The sequence below is a fragment of the Erythrolamprus reginae genome, chromosome 1, assembly GCF_031021105.1.
Source record: "Erythrolamprus reginae isolate rEryReg1 chromosome 1, rEryReg1.hap1, whole genome shotgun sequence".
Classification (NCBI taxonomy): domain Eukaryota; kingdom Metazoa; phylum Chordata; class Lepidosauria; order Squamata; family Dipsadidae; genus Erythrolamprus; species Erythrolamprus reginae.
In genome coordinates this window covers 385,634,878-385,656,731 of record NC_091950.1, presented here as the reverse complement: position 1 = coordinate 385,656,731, position 21,854 = coordinate 385,634,878, and the positions used below count along the sequence as shown (strand labels likewise).

The following is a 21,854-nucleotide window of genomic DNA, read 5'->3' as shown; positions in this document are numbered from 1 at the left end:
TGCTCCATCAAATTTGGGAGAGTAAGTGAAAATCCATGTTGTGGGGGTGACCCACCATAAACCTGATATAGAGTAAGAGTGGAGCTAATATGCAACTTTGCTTGATGCCTTTCTCAGTTTCACTATCACTGATGAGATGGCCTTGGAGGTTACATCTTACATTGAGCGTGGTTCCTTCAGGTACCATACATATTAAACGAAGCAGACTTTGGTAAATTGAGACTGTTCAATTTCTCCCCACAAATTAGCTCATGATATGGAATCAAATGTTGCTTTGAAATCTATAGCATAAAAAGAGATTGTGTTGTGTTGTGGAAAGAATATTTTTCAATAAGATAATGAATTTCTAGGCACTGATCAGTGGTGGATTGATTTTCCCTAATGCTAGCTTGCTCCTTTGCAAGTGCATTTGCCTTTTCTATCTATTCCTGGAATTTCTATTGTAGGCATCTTTGCTGTTTGTCTTGAGGGAGACTCGTTGGTCTATAATTAGCAGAATCATATTTTTTTCTTTTTTGTATATAGAGATAATTATTGCAAGCCCCCAATCCTTGGGGACTGCTGTAGATGCTCATGAAGATAAACAGTAAAGCCAGAGTCCAAGCCAATAATTATTTAATTATTAGTGAGAGGTTTTTGTACAATTATACATATTTAGTTGCTTGCTTGCTTACTTATTTTTCTTGCTGACCCTTCTATAATTTGATTAGTTTGTAGCTTCTGGAGGCCTTCAGCAGCTGTTGGAAATATTTAATTCTGGAATTTTAGAACCTAAAGAACAGGAATCGTGGACAGTTGTAAGTAACAAGCTGTAACTGAATGATCTTAATGAGATATAAAACTTCTCTAATGAATCTGTAATTTTGTTTTAAAGTATCTGCTATTATCTATCAAAAAAATAAATGAAGTTAAAGTTGCTTATTCATTCTTATTTGTAGTGGTTATTAGATTGTCTGGCTTGCTTGCTGAAGTTGATATGCCAGTTTGCTGTGGATCCTTCTGATTTGGATTTAGCTTATCATGATGTTTTTGCCTGGTCTGGAGTAGCAGAGAATCACAGGAAAAGAACTTGGCCAGGAAAATCACGGAAAACTGCAGGAGATCATACAAAAGGCCTTCACATACCCCGTTTAACAGAGGTGAAAAACTTCTCTTTAAAAGCAATAAAAAGAAAGACTTTAGGGAAAGTCTTATCTGCAAGTTGTCATGTGTGACACTGTAAATATAGGTTTACATAGAAATTTAATTGGGAAACCCATTTTCAGGGGAAAAATTGTTAGTAAGTATAATGACTTAATTGGAATAATTGGACTAATGCAGTCTTACTAAATTACTTAAGAAGATTTATTACTATTCCACCTATCTTTGATGACTGAAAATTATGGGAATTGAAGTCCTATATATCTGAAAAATATTACGATGGGTTAAGGTTAGTAATATATATTCCTGTTTATTTTCTGGAAACATATGTACACAATAAATTAACAAGAAAATTGGATCTGAGAACAGCATATTTTGTATATACACCGATTTGACTGCGATAAATTCAGCTTCATCCACTGATATTTTAATTTTAGGATATAAGTATATATAGTCATACTTTTATTTATTTATTTTATTTATTCAATTTTTATGCCGCCCTTCTCCTTAGACTCAGGGCGGCTTACAACAAGTTAGCAATAGCACTTTTTAACAGAGCCAGCATATTGCCCCCACAATTCGGGTTCTCATTTTACCCACCTCGGAAGGATGGAAGGCTGGGTCAACCTTGGGCCGGTGATGAGATTTGAAACGCTGACCTACAGATCTACAGTCAGCTTCAGTGGCCTGCAGTACAGCACTCTACCTGCTGTGCCACCCCAACGCATTTTGATATTCTTAATTGCAGTTTGCGAAATTGAAATGGCTAATAGAAATCCAAAAGCAAAAAGACTTGAGTAAGCATTTTTGTTAATTAATTTTTGAATATATTTAGATGGGTCAGTGATTTCCAAGATATTTTAGAAGATAAACTAAACCTACATCCAAAGTCTGAACTTTTTATTTAGTTTAATTATAAATTCCTAGTTGTGATTTTTTTATATGTACTAATATTAATGTTGAAATTGCTTTAGGCCATTCATTTCAAAGTCCTTTTACAAAGTAGAATATGAATATATGGTAAAATGGTATTAATCAGATTCATACACAGCACTATATTGAATTAAATTTACAATTGCACAGATAAGTTTACATTCCCCTTGAATTATGGATCATTTTGTAAATATCTCAGAGATTCTCCAGGAAATCAGGGATTAATTCTACCGCATTAGTTGTTCTTTTAAAGATGACAATTCCCTAAATTTCATAATTGAAGTAGCAGCTGTGGAAATAGCTTCCAACTGCAAATCCTGTTAAATAACGAACGCAAACACTTAGCAAGTCCAGGATATGTTTACAGCCACACAGAAGGAAAAAAAGATACCAGTCTACCACTTGTGTGAAATGATCACATTATTATACACACAGACACACACCAACACCCCCCCATACATGTACACATATAACACATAGTTTTAAGGCAGCAGTTGCATTAACTGTTCTTTTTTGACTTCAATTTTTTTAAAGGTATTTCTTGTACTTGTCCAGGGAACCAGTTTGATTCAGCGACTTATGTGTGTTGCTTATACATATGACAACTTGGCGCCTAGGTACAATAACCTTTTTTTAATATCTTTGGTAAGATTTATAGTATATATATATACACACACACATACACATATATATATCTTTGCATTAAGTAGGTTATTAAATTATCTATTTTAGTCAGAAATGTGTAGTTAAAAGTACACATAATTATATAATTATGTTATATAATATAATTCTTTCTTGTTAGTAGTGTTTTGATCTTACTAAAAGTGTTCAAAGTATCTCTGATAAGATCAAAGCCATATGTTTTGAATTGAAGATATTTTAAATTTGGATTTTCCTATAAGTCACTTTTAGTGAAAGCGGGCTTTTGCCAGGTTTTAAGGCAGAGAAAGTTGCACAATTGTAGCTGAGGCCATGTTGCAATGTTCTAATATCTGAGTCTTGCTAAAAAGACACTTTGTGACCTAAGAAACTTACATGATTGAAAATTTATTAGGTAGCCCTAAGTGGTCTACTTAATCAACTAGGAGTCAAAGACTTTAGCTCATCTCACCTATCTCTCATACACTCAGGCTTATTGCAGCAGGTTCTCAGTTCTTCAGTTAAGTAAAACCTATTTTTTGAGGCTAAAGAAGATAAAATCAGTCATTATTATTGCTAGTCAAGAATGTGCTTGATATAGCTATTTTACTTCATAAATTGTGATTAAATCAGGGGGAATTAATTAGTTATCTGCTTGGACCAGGTAGCCATGTATAGTGCTATATTTCTGTTATCATCTAATTACCCTCTTTGCTGCAAGAGGAAATAAATATTATATAGCAAGCTAGTAAAAAATCTAAAAGATTAGTACATAATTCCGTATAATATTAAATCAGTTTTTTGAATTTGATAATCTAGTGACAATGAACAACTTTATTCATCTGTTTTTATTATTTGAAGTAACATTTTCTAAATTGATTTATTTTACTTATTTATTCCTCTACAGGGTGTTGAAAGCTCAAGCTGATCATAGGTCAAGACATGAAGGTCAGTGCATTGGTTAAGACATAATTTTTTTTAAGTTATATGGAGTTTTCAATACATCTTTCTTGACCTGAAATCCAGATATGTTAAATATTAATATAAGAGTATATAGTCGTGAAAAAGAAATTACACCCTCTTTTACTCTACGGTTTTATGTATTGGGACATAGTAAAAACCATCTAGTTTTTAGCAGTTCTTAAAAGTAGGTAAATACAACCTCAGATGAACAACAACACATGACACATAACACCATATAAAAAAAAATATTTTACAAAAAGAAAGCATTATTACTTTCATAGGTGTGAAGAGACTAAGTAGCAGCCAGGTGCTGCTAATGAACTGCCCTTGAACAATTGATTATCAGCAAGTGTGACTAACTCTGTAAAAGCGTTTTATGGTGTTTAACATATGTTCAGGTTTGTGTTAACACAGTGACAAAAAGTAAAGACTTCAGCAGTGATCTTAGAGAAGCAATTGTTGCTGCCCTTCAGACTGGGAAGGGTTGTAAAGCCATTTCCAAACAATTTAAAGTTCATCATTCTACAGCGAATAAGGTTATTCACAAGTGGAAAGCATTTGAAAGAGTTGCCAATCTTCTTAGGAGTGGATGTCCCAGCAAATTCACCTAAAGGTTACACTATGCAATGCTCATAGAAATTACAAAAAATCCAAAACGTATGTTAAATGTTCATGATAGTATAGTAGAAACAGACTGAACACGTATGGTTTGTTTGGAAGAGTACCAGAAAAAAACTTCTTCTCTCCAAAAAGAACATGGCAGCATGGCTTTAGTTTGTAAAATTGCATCTGAACAATTCACAAAACTTCTGGAATACAGTCCTTTGGACAGACACAACGGAAGTGGAGATGTTTGGCTTTAATGCACAGTCCCACTTTTGGCGAAAACCAGACATAGCTTATTGGCACAATGATATACCAACTGTCAAACATGATGATGGAAGGGTAATAATTTGGACTTGTTTTGTAGCACGGGACCTGGACGCTTTGCATTTTTTGAGTTGATCATGAACTCCTCTGTATGTTAACGTATTCTAGAGTCAAATGTGTGGCCACCTGTTCCAACAGCTAAAGCTTGGTCAACATTGGGTCATGTAACAGGACAATAATCCCAAGCACACCAGCAAATCTACCAGAGTGGCTGAAAAAGAAAAGTATCAAGTTGTGCAATGGCCCAGTCAAAATCCAGACCTCAACCTAATTGAAATTCTGTGGTGGGACCTCAAGAGAGCTGTGCATAAATAAATTCCCACAAACTTCAATGAACTCAAGCAATATTGAATGAAAATTGGGCCAAAATTCCTCCACAACAATATGAAAAAATAATAAAATCATACAGAAAATGATTTACCTCAAGTTATTTCTACTAGTGCTATTGCTAACATGTTGTAAGCCACCCTAAGTCTAAGGAGAAGGGTGGCATAAAAAAATCAAATAAATAAATAAATAAATACTAATGGTAGTTCTGCAAACTATTCAATCATAAGATGTACTTAGTTTTTCACACATTGCCTCTCCATTTTGTCTTTTTCTAAAATAAATGATGACATGATGTAATAGGCCATGTGTTGTTCTTTGTATTTACCTATTTTTAAGAATTAATAGTTTTTACTATGTCCTGATTTGTAAAACCATAGACTTCAAAGAGAATGTACTTTTTAAAATTCACATGACTTTATAGTAGGGTCTTTGGTGCTCTCTGAGCTTAGTTGTGAGAGATGTTTTATTGTTGAACTCAGTAACATCGGTGCTAGAAGGGGATTGTTGTGGTCTGCTCTCATCCTGCACAATTAATCATGGACCCATAGATCTGCGAGGAAGCATTTGGCGAGGAAGCATTTGGACCCATAGATCTGCGACAAGACAGATTCGCGGAAGAGCGGAACAGGAGATAAGTCCAGAGTCTCCTTAGACCTGTTCCAAAGACTTGCTCTGTTTTGGTAACAAGCTCTCCATTCCAGCAGGCCACTTTGAGGATAGATATTACAACAATGTCATGATAATCCCACAGCAGGACATTTCAGCCTTTTCAAGACCTTACATTTAGTGTCCCGGATATTTTGGTGGCCTCACCTTCGGCTTGACATTCACGCATATGTCACTTCTTCTGATCGTTGCCGTCAGGCCAAATCTGCCACGGGAGCGCCCCCAGGTTTGCTGCAACCCTTGTTCATGCCCAAGGGGGCTGTTTCCATGAACTTCTTGACTAACTTGCCCCCTTATTCTGGTTTCACGACCATGTTCGTGGTTGTGGACATGTTAACCAAGATGGTTTGCTTTATCCCTTATAGAGGGTTATCAACAGCACACGCTGCAGCACACATGTTTATCCAACATGTTTTCAAGTTACATGACCTGCCAGATAGGGTAATGTCGGATCGAGGGGTACAGAAGATTCGGAGCGGCTCACAACAACAATACAGAATACAAATCCAATGATTAAAAAATGAACAGTTAAAAACCCTTAATTAAAAAACAATCATACAACCTATTATTATTATTATTATTAATAATAATAATAATAATAATAATATTAATATTAATTAGATTTGTATGCCGCCCCTCTCCGCAGACTCGGTCACAGCTCACAGCAATGATAAAAAACAATATATAGTAACAAATCTAATATTAAAATATAAAATAACAATTTTTACATTAAAAAGCCTAAAAACCCCAGTATATAAAAAACATAGACACAAACATATCATCCATAAAACTACATAGACAAGTGGGAGATGTCTCAGTTCCCCCATGCATGAGGCAGAGGTGGGTTTTGAGACGTTTACGAAAGGCAAGGAGGGTGGAGGCAGTCCTAATTTCTGGGTGGAGCTGGTTCCAGAGGATCGGGGCCGCAACAGAGAAGGCTCTTCCCCTGGGTCCCGCCAGCCGACATTGTTTAGTCCACGGGACCCAGAGAAGGCCAGCTCTATGGGACCTAACCGGCCGCTGGGATTCGTGCAGCAGAAGGCAGCCTCGCAGATATCCTGGTCTGGTGCCATGAAAGGCTTTATAGGTTATAACCAACACTTTGAATTGTGACTAGAAACTGATCGGCAACCAATGCAGACTGCGGAGTGTTGGAGTAACATGGGCATACCTAGGGAAGTCTATGATTGCTCTCGCAGCTGCATTTTGCACGATCTGAAGTTTCCGAACACTCTTCAAAGGTGGCCCCATGTAGATAGCGTTACAGTAGTCAAATCTCGAGGTGATGAGGGCATGAGTGACTGAACAATGACTCCCGGTCCAAATAGGGCCGCAACTGGTGCACCAGGCGAACCTGGGCAAACGCCCCCCTCGCCACAGCTGAAAGAGGTTTCTCTAATGTGAGCTGTGGATCGAGGAGGACGCCCAAGTTGCGGACCCTCTTTGAGGGGGTCAATAATTTCCCCCCCCCCTCAGGGTGATGGATGGACAGATAGAATTGTCCTTGGGAGGTAAAACCCACAGCCACTCCGTCTTATCAAGGTTGAATTTGAGTCTGTTGACACCCATCCAGACCCCAACAGCCTCCAGACACCGGCACATCACTTCCACTGCTTCGTTGACTGGACATGGGGTGGAGATGTACAGCTGGGTATCATCGGCGTACTGATGATACCTCACCCCATGCCCTTGGATGATCTCACCCAGCGGTTTCATGTAGATATTAAATGGGGGGGGGAGAGGACCGACCCCTGAGGTACCCCACAAGGGAGAGACTTAGAGGTCGACTTCTGACCCCCCACTAACACCGACTGCAACCAATCAGAGAGGTAGGAGGAGAACCACTGAAAGAACAATGCCTCCCACTCCCAACCCCTCCAGCCGGTGCAGAAGGATACCATGGTCGATGGTATTGAAAGCTATATAACACGTAGCTGTTGGATTTGTTTTCAAATTCCTAATATAATGCATACAGCAAAGTGAAGGTAATGTCATTAATGCCATTTAGCTTAGTTTTATCTTAAATGCATTTTACTCTAGTTTTAATGAGGAAAATATCTTGATTTATTCACCTTTTATATAATTTACCTTTTATTTATATATTTAAATAATAAATAATTCACCTTTTATATAATTTATACAATGTATATATAACTAATCTAATTATATAATAACTAGTAAATAATTACAGTAGAACTTCATACTTTTCTTGTTTTTGTTCAATGTATAGCTCGTGTAGAATCAAGCTTTTGAGATTTGGCCAACTATAAAAAAGAAGAAAAAGCATACCAACAATTGATTTTCTCACATGTTTTCATGTTTAGCAACTGAAAAACATCCACTTTAAAACAAAAAACAGTGAAGGAATATTTAAGATAGACGTGCAAGCAATAATTTAGGTCAAACAGTAGTATAGTAATCCAGTAGCAGTCAGATTTTTGACTCCCATGACAGTTAGTTCCAGCAAGCATATTAAGTGGCAATAGACTGTGAGAATTTGTCCCAAACCTCTGGTGGAGTACCACATTATTTCTCCCTAATGCAGATTCTGGCCTGTGAAAATACAACTATTTTTCCATCCCAAATAGCTTCTGGCAGGCATTTGAAGAATTTCCCAACACAATTGAGAGCCTGGTTTACAGTTGGCATTGTAATTCAGGCCTTTGATGAAATTATCTCTAAGATAGTCTCCCTTTTTTGGCCAAAATCAAATGGCTCCTTGGTTTACCAGTTGCCTTCACAAGATAAAATGAAAGAAGCAATAGCTATAGTGCCATCAGAGTTCAAATCTATATTCAAATTTATACCATGGTGATAAAAGAGGTGAAAGACTTCTTTGATTACATTAAAAAGTTGACATTGAATAGTCAGAAAGGCCTCAAGGTTGCTGTCATAAATTCACATATTCCACTAACAAAATTCCCCAGATTCTTTCAAATCTTGTTGTCATGTGGACAGAATATAGGATAATGACTAGGGATGGTCTTGTTTAGTTACTCGGATTTCTTTTGATCCATGCTTTCAAATGAAGTTAATCAGGTGATATCTGTTCTCTTCCTGTAGCTGAATCCTTGTCCCTCTTGGTTCATTGGGGTAATTTGGGTGCTAGGTAATTTTCTGGACCAGGAAGACTGTTGACACTTTGTTGTGAGAGGAGATATTACTGGCAGCTTGGAAATAAAGGGGGCATACTAATTGGCTCTTTCTATTATTATATCCAGAACATTGAATAATTACCACCTAGTCTCCAGCTTTCCTTTTTTGGGAAAAATTATTGAGGCAATAGTTGGGAATAAACTACAAAGCATCTTAAAAGAAATGATCTCTGCCTAGAGTTCTCACTGTTGCAGCGCTCTAAGTCTCTTCATCAAAATTCAGCTGGCAGCATTCCCGCTCTGACAATTGCAGGAGCATTGCCATTTCTTCCCACTGTAGTCTGGGAAGCTTGGGCCAACTAGGCCCACCACTAGGCAGTACTTATAAGAAGCTCAGGTCTTCTCCATGATCCACCAAGCTTGGAAGGCCTCAGATTACTAGGATCATTGGCATCCAGATCTCTTCCATGCATTGCCACTCCTGAGAGACCTGGGTCTTTCTTCTTTCCAACCAAGGCCAGAATGCCTCCGCCAGGCCTCAGTCAACATAGGCCCACTGGCACATGGGTCTTTTCCCTGTCTTACCACTCCTTCTCCCTGTTCAACTATGTCTAGGTCTATTTACTTTTCCCTTTCTCTGCAGCTGCTAACAGATGTGCCCAGCAAGGTGAAACTAAAAAGTTAGCAAAGACAATCTGATTTCTGTGGACAGTGTATCTAGTCATCTCAAGTCTTCCAGGCATGATGGAAGAGAAAGAAGACCCAGGCAGTGGTAGGCCTATCCAGCTGAGGTTTCCTGACCCATGTCAGGTTTTCAAGTGTAGGGAGTCCTGGGCCTTCCAAGCCTCTACCCATTCACCACTCACTCACACACACACCCCAGAGGTATCCTGGTGCAGTCACTTAAGAACTTCAATGGGGAGAGCTGGAATTGCTGTCATTGAGTGAGACAGTCAGGTGAATATCTTGTTTAACAACAGCATATGACCAAGATTCTGAGTTTAATTGTGCTTAAAGGTCAAGCTAAAGCGATTTAGCATTCAAACATAATTTATCTTAATTTGAAAAAATACAAAATGGCATATATGTAATGTATAATTAATGTTTTTGATTCTTTTAGTAACTCACTATTCAATGTGGTTGCTAGTGAGCTGGGCTCACTGTTGCTCTTTAGTGAAATCCAACCTAGCAGATAGTGATAATTTACATGACTGGCTGAAGAAACTTACTCTACTAATTCCAGAGGTGAGCTTTGAAAACAATTTCTAGTTTAATATAACAAATAAGCCAAAAGTAGATTAAAAATACTGTATCTGTTGAAAAAAGCATTATAGGAGTGAAGAAAAGGCCTTTAGTATGGGTTTATTAGTAATTTAAATATTGCATTTAGTTTCCCTAAACTCAAGGTTTTTTTAAAAAAACTAAATGAATGGTTTAATCGGATTCATATTTATTTAAAACCAACCCCTACTAGATCCATAAACCCAATTGTTGCCTTCTAGGTAGCCAAGATGTCTAGCCAGCCAACAAGAAGTCAGCCAATGTCCTCGCAATCTATCTAGTATAGAAAATTAGCTGTCTCCTTCAATATTTACAACGTTATTTACAATTTCCCACTATTAATTCTTTGATGGGGTTTTTTTAGTTTCCAAAGTGTTCTAGCATCTTGTTTATAGAAAATGAAAATTATTGGTACAAATGCTTTAGTTCAAAATATTGATAGCAAATAGACATTGAAAATAGTTTATAAATCTAAAAATAAAGAAAATAAGAAAATTTGTTTTTATTTGAATTGTTTCCATTTAATTGTAATTTTTCACTTCAATTTCAGACTGCAGTTCGCCATGAATCTTGTAATGGTCTCTATAAATTATCACTGTCAGGGTTGGATGGAGGAGACTCCATAAATAGGTCTTTTCTGCTGCTAGCTGCCTCAACACTGCTTAAATTTCTTCCTGATGCCCAGGCACTGAAACCTATTAAGGTAAAATAAAAAAAAGTAACCTATTTATTTATGTGAAATTATGTTGCCTAGTAAATTATCAAAAAGCAAGTTCCTCACAGTGAAATTATCATAAATTTATAGTTCTTACATCTGCAGAACAACTTATATTAGAAGGCTAAGCAAACAATTTATAGTTAATGGGTACAAGTTTTTATTTGTCTGATTCTCCAATTCCCATAACATCAGCAATCGGTGATTCCCCCTTCCCCCTTTTCATAGTATATAATAAATTATTAGTAGTAGTAGTAGTAAATAATTAGTATAAACATCTGCCACCGATACAATACCAGTGCTTTGCCTTTCCTATGTGCATGTCTCAGCTATTATACCAGTAAGGCACATACTGGATCAAGGTGGGATAGGGACAAAAATAACTTCTGCTGACAGACTCAGAGCACGATATTTCTTTTGCCAAAAAAAAGAAAAGAAAGAAATACCCATAAAAAATGGAATAAAAGAAGAATTTCCCAAAAGATCCATCAATTACTCTTTCATAATTGTTAACCTTAACTGTAATTTATTTCCATTTCACCACTTTATGTAAACAAAAAAACAAAACAAAATATTAAACAGTGCTGGGTTATTATAAGGAGAACAAATTTCTAGTTGAGAGTTTTGATGACAGAAAAATAAGTTAGTTTTTCAGAAATATGAAATTGACAGAGAAAGAGTATCCTTCCTTATATTGTCAAACTTTTTGGAAGTAAAACTGCATACAGTATTCATTTCACTTTCACACTATTGAGGTGTTAATCAAAAGAATGTGAGCTTCTCCAATGTGATTGCGGGATAGGCTAGGAATAGGTGTTCACCTTGTCCTTCTGCCTAGAGCAGTCATGGCGAAGGTGGCACGCAAGCTGTTGCCCTAGCTCAGCTCCAATGTGAAGCCTTTGGAGCCTGGGGAGGGTGAAACATGAGCCTACTGGGCCCATCAGAAGTTTGGAAATAGGCCGTTTCCAGCCTTGAGGGCCTTCGGGAGGTGGGGGAAGCTGTTTTCGCCCTCCCCAGGCATTGAATTATGAGTGTGGGCACTCACACATGCGCAATAGTGCACGTGCACGCTCTTTCAGCACCTGAGGAAAAAAAGATTTGCCATCACTGGCTTAGAGACTGAATCATCAAAGAGTCAGCATTGATAGATGTCAACAATAGGAAGCTTCTCAAGGTGAAACAAACCAAGGACCAGTACAGAAAAACTAATTCAATGTCATGTGGACAGCTGGGGGAACAAAGCATTGCATGGCCAGTTCTTGGAGAAGATTGAATCAAAGTAGATAAAGAGAAGACCTGGTCATGGCTTACAAGTGGAACACTCAAAAAGGAGACAGAAGGACTAATTCTGGCTGCACAAGAGCAGGCCATTGGAACAAATGCTATCAAAGCCATAATTCAAAATCAACAGACGATCTGAAGTGCAGATTCTGTAAAGAATCAGACAAAACAATCGATCATATACTCAACTGCTGCAAAAAGATTGCACAGACTGACTACAAGCATAGACACAATGCGGTGGAACAGATGATCCACTGGAACTTGTGTCAGAACCAGTGAAGTCCTACCAAAATTTTTACTACCACACTGTGGGCGTGGCTTATGCAGGACCCCCTGCATTTTCTTTCAACATCTTTCAGAGTAAATTGGGTGCTCTGGAGCGGAGTTCCATTTTCGCTACCCCACTGCGTTCCTCTCTGTGGCCAGAACTATCATCTATCAGTGGGTTCATAAGCCCGAAACTGTTGGGTTCATAAGCCCGAAAAAGTGGTTGAAAATGAGCAAGCAAAACTATCATGGGGCTTCTGACTTCAGACTGACCAAATTTCGAAACATAACACACCAGACATCATGATTGTGGAGAAAAAGAAAGTATGGATCATTGACATCGCAATCCCAGGAGACAGCAGGGTTGAGGAGAAGCAGCTAGAGAAATGTTGAAATACGAAGTTCTGAAAATCGAGCTGCAACGACACTGGCATAACCCAGAAATTGGTCCCAGTGGTCCTTGGCACGCTGAGCGCAGTGCCAAAGGATAGCCATAGGAATGGACAAAATCTCCAGCTGTCAATTGCAAAAGACAGCTTTACTGGGATCGGCACACATAATTTGCCGCTACATCACTCTTGGGGAAGTGATGCTTGGTGCTTGGGAAGGGCCCAAATGGTGATGAAATATGACATCCAGCATAGTGATCGCATTTGCTGTGTTGTATTATTGAGATGATGATGATGATAATAATATCATTGTGCGCTTTTCATCCTCAGCCTCTGATCCCGGCAGTAATGCAGAAGGTGATTGCAGAGGAAGCTGAGGTTTTCCTCGTCACTCCATATTGGTCGAGGCAGAAATATTGGAAGTTGCAAACTGTCTTTGGTTCTAAAATAAAGTGTATACGAGTTACATAAATACTAATGTATATTTTATATAATTTTAAAAAACCTAGAACAAAGTAGCCAATAGTCATCTTCATCTTATTCTTTTCCTTATAATATGTTAGGATTTTTTTTATTAACAAGTTTCTTGACCGAATTTGGAAAAAGAAAAAAAACCCACTCTTTTTTCTCCTCCCCCCCCCCCCCCCCGCTCCAGATTGAGGATTATGAAGAAGAACCCATTTTACAGCCTGGTTGTAAAGAATATTTCTGGTTGCTGTGCAAACTAATAGATAATATACATGTAAAAGATGCTAGTCAGGTAAGCATAACTGATTTCATGTGAAAGGTTTGTGTTATATTTATGTTTATGCTTGCTCCTTCCCATAATTGGATAGACCAGGCATGCAGGGTGAGAAAAATGAATGTGAAATCTGTGGTTTGACCTTGTTAAGTAAGAGGAGGGAGAGAGTTTATAAAATGATGAAGTACTGTTTTTTTAAAAAAAGTGAATCCATTATGAAACTTCATAATAATAGAAGAAAAATTATTGTGGTTTGCCTGGTTCATTTATTTCCAAACTGGAAGGAGTGCTAAATTGAAAATACGTTATTGTGTTTTATTCTATTATTGAGTAGGAGGAACAAGAATGATAAAGCCTGTTTCCTTCCCCTTCTTTTTTCTCCCTTTCTTTTTTTCTTACTCTCCAACTGGTTTCTCTCCGTCTTCCCCCACTTTTTTCTACTCTTTTCTCCCACTCTCAAACTCACCCTTCCTTTCCCCTTTAGACATACCTACATGCACAAACCTTTTCTTCCCATTTGGGTGCAGATTCTTAGAGGAGCAAGGCAGCCCCAAACAGATTCCTAGAGGCTTTTGCTTGGGAGCCTGTGGGTTAAAATTATGAAGCAGATTCCAAGAAAAGATCTTCTTTCTCGAGGAATGTGCTTAATAGATTTAACTGTCAGGAAGCCAAACACTGTCTGAGAGAGCCTATGCAGATTTATTCCAGCATGGTGGAAGTTTTGCATTTTTTTTATTTTGACAGGTACCAGAGTAGAGAAGCAGTGGTAATATAATGTAATAAACACAGATTACATTATAGATATGGGAGAGGCCATAAGCACAAGCTATGTGCGAGTGTCTGGTGCTGAAGACCTCTCTTACCTACCTCAGACACCCCATATTCTGCCTGGGATTCAATCAGTTTCATGGCCAAAATGATCCTGTAACCAGGAGTATTGGGATTGCAATCATTGAGCAAAGCAATCACATGGGTGTTTTGCTTAACAACTGCTTTGCTCAATAACCAAGATACTGGTCATGTTGAGGACTACCGCTAAAGGCATATAATTCAAGTACACATAAAACATTTGATCATAAAATCAAAGGTTGGAAGTCTGCATTAGGTAACACCAGTCAGATTGCATTTATGTATATTATATTGCTTATTAAAATATATTCTAAACTTTTCTCAATACAATAAATATTTTAATAATAGCTTTGCATTTACAATTTCATTTTGTTTCTTTTAACTTAGACAACTTTACTTGATTTAGATGCCTTAGCGAGACATTTGGCTGATTGTATTCGAAGGTAAGTTAATTTGTTTAAAATATTTAGTTATTTTAATCTTGTTAATCTTGTTAATTTGTTTAAAATATTTTAGTTTAAAATGATTTCCATCAAAATATCATTTTAATAACAGAAAATTCTCTGTGTCTTTACAGCAGAGAAATTCTTGATCATCAAGATGGTAATACTGAAGATGATGGCCTTACAGGTCTACTACGTTTAGCAACAAGTGTTATCAAACATAAACCACCTTTTAAATTTTCCCGAGAGGGGCAGGTAAGACCTAAAGAACTAAACCAGGATTGTAATACTTGATCTTTTATATACTTATTATTACATTTTCCCTTAAGTGTGAATACTGTTGTAAGATATATGTTAATGTTTTCTTACTACTTCTTTTTAATATTTCTACTCAAAATTGCAGTTTGAAAGATCACATAAACTTTGTATTAGGAGAAAAATACTTGACTGTGAAGCAAAGGCAGCAGTTTCCATGATAAGCATAGTTTGAGCCTCAGGTACATATAGTTAATTTTGAAAATCCTAATTAATCAGTGATTATGACACTGATTCCACTCAGAGCAGCATTAATTTCTCAAGATCCTTGTATTATCAGTGTATATAATTCATAGTGGCAAATGAATATGAGAAATATGCAATAATTTGATTTTATGAATTATTCAAAGGCTGTATATGGTCAAGATTTAGGGAGGCAAAGACTTTGGAAATGAAAGACTTATGTCATTTGTTTGCAGCTGCAGAAGCTTAAGGCTCCTTCTTCCTATGACCATGCCTAAATTTCCCCTTATTTCACAATTGTTATTTTTTGTGTACATTTAATTGGATTAATAGATTAATTTATTGTGATTAGCCTCCTTTCTTTCCATCTTTATAAAATGAATTAAGGCCTTTCTATTTAGCCAAATGTTTTTAGTTAATATATAATTATTGTGGCATTAATTGAATAGTTTAATTAGATTTTAATTGTTTTGTAGTGTATATTTGTTTCTGTGTCAGTTCATTATTTTGAATTATTAAATATGGATATAAATTTAAATAACAAATAGCAGTTTCTATGAGTTTTCACAACTTTCTTTTCCCTCTTCTCCTTTAGAGACAGACTTGAATTGTTTACACTGTATGAAGTAATAGCTTAGTTAAGGGCCGGGGAGAGAAAATAAGTGCTCACAATGAAACTTCAGATTGCAATATTAAATTCTATGTAGAATATTCCAGCAAGTAAATGTTGATGTCAAACTTTTATATTTTCCTTATTTTATAGGAATTCTTGAGAGATATATTTAACCTTCTGTTCTTATTGCCAAGTCTAAAAGATCGACAACAGCCAAAATGCAAGTCACATTCTTCAAGGGCTGCTGCTTATGACTTATTGGTGGAAATGGTAAAAGGGTCTGTAGAAAACTATAGGCTCCTCCATAACTGGGTTATGGCACAACATATGCAGTGTAAGAATATTTTTTCAAATTTCTCAATATTCTCTGAGTAAGCAGATAATTTCAATTTCTTTGTATTTTCCCTTTAAATTAAAAAACAATTTTTAGGATGTTGATTATGTTTAGAAATATATTAAAATATTGTTGCATCTTATCAGGACCTATCAGGAGATGGGCAACCTATAAATTTAATCCATAAATAAAAACAAAAAGCTTACCCATCCTTGAATATTCCTATTTTTAAAAATGTATTTGCAAGCACTTAAGCAGCCAGGAATATTTAGATGATTAAGTTGCCCCATCATGAGAAGTCTTCTTTAAGATTTTCTGCCATAATATTAGAAAATATTGATACCCATTTTGATGGCTCTTATGTTTCATGTTTAGTTGCAATTCTGATTCATAAACATTTTGATGTACTTTAATTCATGTCAGAATCACATTGAACTCAGTTTTGAAATGACAAAAGATGTTTTTCTCCATTCAAATTGCTTTATTTTGTTATGAAGCTGATGTATAATAGAATATGCTAAAGAGATAACAGTTACTATGGAACCTGAATGAAATGCAGCTGATAGGCATTCTATTTTAATTTTACCAAGTCTTCTCTTGGAGAATCATCCTTTTATCATTTCCTAGTGCCAAATTAAGAGAGAAAAATAGTTTGTATTCAGATCAAATATGAGCACGAGGAGGTTAGAGAGAAAAATATACCATATTTAAAAGTGCAAATGTGGAGCCCGAGAAGGGAAAATAGACACTGGGCTAGGTGCTGGTTTATTCACCCAGAAGATTATATAATTAATGATTTTAGCACATGTACTCAGAAATAAAATTACCTTAATGTCACAATTTCAGCTTCTCATGCACCTTATAAATGGGATTATTGGCCACATGATGATGTTAGAGCTGAATGCAGGTTTGTGGGATTAACCAACCTTGGAGCAACTTGTTACTTGGCATCAACTATTCAACAATTGTATATGATTCCAGAAGCCAGACAAGCCATTTTTACTGCAAAGGTATGGTCTTCCACTTTTAACTTGACACGGGTTTTAATACAGTAGTACCTCTACTTAAGAACTTAATTCGTTCCGTGACCAGGTGGTTAAGTAGAAACATTCTTAAGTAGAAGCAATTTTTCCCATAGGAATCAATGTAAAAGCAAATACAGTAATGCGTGCGCCCAGAGAAAGGAAAATGCTCCGTGGGCAGCCCAGAGTGAAGGGAGCGTTTCTTCTCTCTGGATGATGGCAGAGGTTTATTCCCTCTCCAAGCGCCTAGAGAAAGGAAAATGCTTTGTTCACTCTAGACTGCCAAAGCCTCCTTAAGACCACCGAAAGGCTCCTCTGGCAGCCCAGAAAAGCCCAAAATGGCCGGGATTAAGGGGGGAATGGCAGGAAACTGGCCGGGCCTTTGTGCCGCTCTCAAATTTCCTGGAAATTTTTTCCCGGTCTCGGGTTCTTAAGTAGGAAATGGTTCTTAAGTAGAGGCAAAAAAATCTTGAACACCCAGTTCTTATCTAGAAAACTTCTTAAGTAGAGGCGTTCTTAAGTAGAGGTACCACTGTATTTCAATTAATATCACTGCAAAAGTCAGTTTACTGAATGAATAACAGTCTGAAGCAAAACTTTTCCTGCAAAATAGCCATCCTGATAAGAGAGATTCTGGTAAAGCTGTCTAGGTCTACCTGGAAAAAAAATGTGGGTTAAATAAACATATAAAATCTAACATGGTAAGATTTTTTATCTTCCTATACGTCCCCATTTTAAAATTAGATCATTTCAACATAGTACTATCAGAATGGTGCTCATTCCAGTATTATTTAGTAATTATGTGGAGGCAAAAATAAAAGGGGGAGTATATTTTATGAAAATGAATATCATGTTTGTTCTTTGAACGAAAGAAAAATTCACATATTTTAATTCCAATTTTTAATTTCATTGATTCTATTAATTTCCAACTTTAAAATAAATACCAAATCTCCTCATTGTGTTTTATTATAAATTAAGTGGAAAGCTTTAAAAGTTTTGAAAACTTTTTATTTTGTTGTTTAAACTTTAAAGAAGGCCCTCAAGAAATGTTTCTGCTTATTGGCCTGGGGACTCCAGAGTGATACAGAGCCCATTGAATAGCTTGTGTGATTATTGTCACCAACAGGATGGGAGGTTTTATTTCTTATTTTATTGAGGTTTTATCCTTGTAAACTTCCCAGAGTCACTGAGAGTGAGTTGGACAACCATATAAATTTATTTAAATAAATAAATACACTTTCTAGAATAGTTTAAAGTAGGTTTATTGTAAAATACTGTAACTTTTTAAAAATTAGTAATAAAAAGATTTTTAAATTACTAACTTCACAAAACCAATTTTATGTGTTTTATTTCCATTTCAACCTTTTCCTTCATGTTTTTTTTTTAAAGTATTCTGAGGACATGAAACACAAGACTACTCTTTTAGAACTTCAGAAAATGTTCACACATTTAATGGTAAGTTAATTCCCCCCCCCCCAAAGATATGTCCTTATGATAATGTATACCATATAAAATATCTTAATGGTCTTAGTATTTGTTTGTTTGTTTGTTGCTCACTCCAAAACAGACTCTAAACTTTTTCATTCACCTTCTGTAATCCAAGCATTAGTGAGGTCTCCATTATGGCTACTGTTTGGCAGATCCTTAAAAAATGTGCAGGAGTGGAAACCTCCATCTACCTTTGTTTCCATATTGAATGTTCACAGATGCTCATATCTGGACTGGAGTGTTTGTTGATTTTTATTTTCTTTATACAAGTTGTCTCTTGCAAGACAGAAAAAGATATAAAGAAATAAATGAAAATTAAAGTTAAATCTTGTTGGATTGAAATTACAGAATCTGAATGGCCCACAGCAAATACTTTTGATTTTCCCTACGCCTTTATGCATGCCGATTGTTGGTGTAACATGGGCAGATTTGGGGAAGCCCATGACTGCTCTCACAGCTGCATTCTGCACGATCTGAAGTTTCCGAACACTTTTCAAAGGTAGCCCCATGTAGACAGTATTGCAGTAGTCGCGCATCGAGGTGATGATGGCATGAGTGACTGTGAGCAGTGACTCCCGGTCCAAATAGGGCTGCAACTGGTGAACCAGGCGAACTTGTGCAAACGCCCCCCTCACCACAGCTGAAAGAGGTTTCTCTAATGTGAGCTGTGGATCGAGGAGGGCGCCCAAGTTGCAGACCCTCTGAGGGGGTCAATGACTCCCCCCCCCCAGGGTGATGGACGGACAGATAGAATTGTCCTTGGGAGGTAAAACCCACAGCCACTCTGTTTTATCAGGGTTGAGTTTGAGTCTGTTGACACCCATCCAGACCCCAACAGCCTTCAGGCACCGGCACATCACTTCCACTGCTTCGCTGACTGGACAAGGGGTGGAGATGTAGAACTGGGTATCATCTGCATACAGATGATACCTCACCCGATGCCGTTGGATGATCTCAACCAGAAGTTTCATGTAGATATTAAATAGCAGGGGGGAGAGGACCGACCCCTGAGGTACCCCACAAGGGAGCAACCTAGAGGTCGATCTCTGACCCCCCACTAACACTGACTGACCGACCGGAGAGGTAGGAGGAGAACCACTGAAGAACAGTGCCTCCCACTCCCAGCCCCTCCAGCCGGCGCAGAAGGATACCATGGTCGATGGTATCGAAAGCCGCTGAGAGGTCAAGAAGCACCAGGACAGAGGATAAACCCCTGTCCCGGGCCCGCCAGAGATCATCCATCAGCGCGACCAAAGCAGTTTCCGTGCTGTAGCCGGACCTGAATCCTGACTGTTGAGGGCCTAGATCAGCGGTCCCCAAACTACGGCCCGCGGGCCGGATGCGGCCCAACGAGGTCTTTTAAACGGCCCGTGGCAAGCTCACGAGATTTTACTGGTCGATAAAATAAGCTCCCGAATCTCCTGTCAACTCACCGCGGTCGGCTGCTCAGCGAGGAGAAGGTGGAGAGGCAAGGGGGCGGGGAGGAAAGCGGGACTGCAATTGGCCCCTTTGTCGCCTTTAGGGAGAGAAACTGTTGCTGCCCTATGGCAGAGCAGCAACAGTTCCTCTCCCTAAAGGCGAGAAAGAAATTGGCCAATTGCAGGCCCGTTTTCCTCCCCGCCCCCTTGCCTCTCCACCTCCTCCTCCCCTCCTCCTCCGCAGTGAGTGGACGCGAAATTCATGAAAAGGCGATTGGCAATTGAAAAACTGTCCACTGAAAGTCACAGCTAAGTGCACCATGGGTAAGTTTGTGTGGGGGGGGGGAGGCGGCTGCTTGAAAACCCCTGACCTCCATCGCCTCCCCCCCACGGCACAAGGCGAGCACACCTCGCCGCTGACACAGGCGGCGGGGACTGCCCTGTCCCCCTGTCCCCCCTGCGCAAAACTACGCAGCCCCAGATCGCTCGCTTCTCCAGCCAGCAAAGCCGACTGCCCGGCTTTGCTGGCTGATGCAGGAAAGGAAAGCGTCACATTTAAAAAGCACGCCACTTTCTGGGACTGCGGCGCCGTGGTGGCCTTCAAGCGCGGCCCTTCGCGGCGCCCCACCACCCGTTCCTGCAGGAAGAGATCGGGCACTTTACCGGGAGGTGGAGGCGGCGTGGGGCCAGACGCTGGGTGCCGGGGAGGGCGAAGGAGTGGACGTGCCTCTCAGCTGCAGAGCGGAACGGGGGTGGAGATCAGCAGCGGAGTCCGGCGTTGGGGGCCTGGGGCCATGCGGGACCGCTCATCCAGGCTTGCCGGTCCACGCGCGTCTGGATGAGCAGTCCCGCATGGCCCCAGCGCCGGACTCCGCCACTGATCTCCACCCCCGTTTCGCTCTGCAGCTGAGAGGCGCGTCCACTCCTTCGCCCTCCCCGGCACCCAGCGTCCGGCCCCACGCTGCCTCCACCTCCCGGTAAAGTGCCCGATCTCTTCCTGCAGGAACGGGTGGTGGGGTGCCGCGAAGGGCCGCGCTTGAAGCTCTATGGAACCATGGAGCTCTATGGGGTTTAGTGCCATGGAGAGGTCGCAACGGCGCAATCCGGTCAAGAGCCCCCGCTGCTGCCTTGTTCCAGGCCTCAGCAAGGGACTCCACTGAACTGTGGATTTGTATGATTGCTTTTTATATTAAGGGTTTTTAAATTGTTTTAAATCATTGGATTTGTACTGTTTTATGTTGTGAGCCACTCCAAGTCTCTGGAGAGGGGCGGCATACAAATCTAATTAATAATAATAATAATAATAATAATAATAACAACCCCACTGATGGGTACGCCTTGTCGTGGTAGTTGGGCTTGTGTGCTTCAATGAAGCTGAGAGCTGTGCCGGTGGTAGTGTAAACTACTGGTAGGTCTAACCTTGCCAGAGTAGTCAAAGCAGAGGAGCCAGACTAAACGTACCTAACCCATTTAAACTAATGGAGAGACAAAACAAAAATAAGTCCATTCTGTCGCCCAGGATAAAAAGGACCGCGGTGGCTTCTGTGGAACCTGGGCAGCCATCGACAAATGAGCTACAGGAACAAAACAAACAAAGCTTACAAATCAAAAAGCGGCAGAAATTCTCAATATCAGAGAATCGCACAATCATGAAGTGTTATTACAACTCCGAGCCTGAAAAATGTGGATATCAAAGTCGGATATACCAATTATGGAAACAAGAACATGCAAACTCAAAAATAACAGAACTTCGACTGGCCGATCACCGACGACGCATAATCAGGAACCAAATGTTCAGTGAAGTCAAATTAGAAGAAA

At 38.8% G+C, this 21,854-nt stretch overlaps 1 protein-coding gene across 5 annotated transcripts in view; it reads left to right on the top strand.

Annotated features, from left to right (window-relative positions):
* Positions 1–21,854, top strand: part of USP34 (ubiquitin specific peptidase 34) — a 167,988-nt gene that overhangs the window by 91,713 nt on the left and 54,421 nt on the right. For 4 of the 5 annotated variants that reach the window (XM_070734803.1, XM_070734802.1, XM_070734801.1 and 1 more), the window contains 12 exons: positions 711–797; positions 939–1,139; positions 2,608–2,690; positions 3,620–3,660; positions 9,817–9,941; positions 10,528–10,680; positions 13,285–13,389; positions 14,608–14,663; positions 14,798–14,918; positions 15,925–16,108; positions 16,955–17,118; positions 18,520–18,585. In XM_070734803.1, the coding sequence (XP_070590904.1) occupies positions 711–797; positions 939–1,139; positions 2,608–2,690; positions 3,620–3,660; positions 9,817–9,941; positions 10,528–10,680; positions 13,285–13,389; positions 14,608–14,663; positions 14,798–14,918; positions 15,925–16,108; positions 16,955–17,118; positions 18,520–18,585 (1,386 nt within the window). The remainder of the gene's footprint in view (positions 1–710; positions 798–938; positions 1,140–2,607; positions 2,691–3,619; positions 3,661–9,816; positions 9,942–10,527; positions 10,681–13,284; positions 13,390–14,607; positions 14,664–14,797; positions 14,919–15,924; positions 16,109–16,954; positions 17,119–18,519; positions 18,586–21,854) is intronic. The other variant, XM_070734804.1, reaches the window with a different exon arrangement.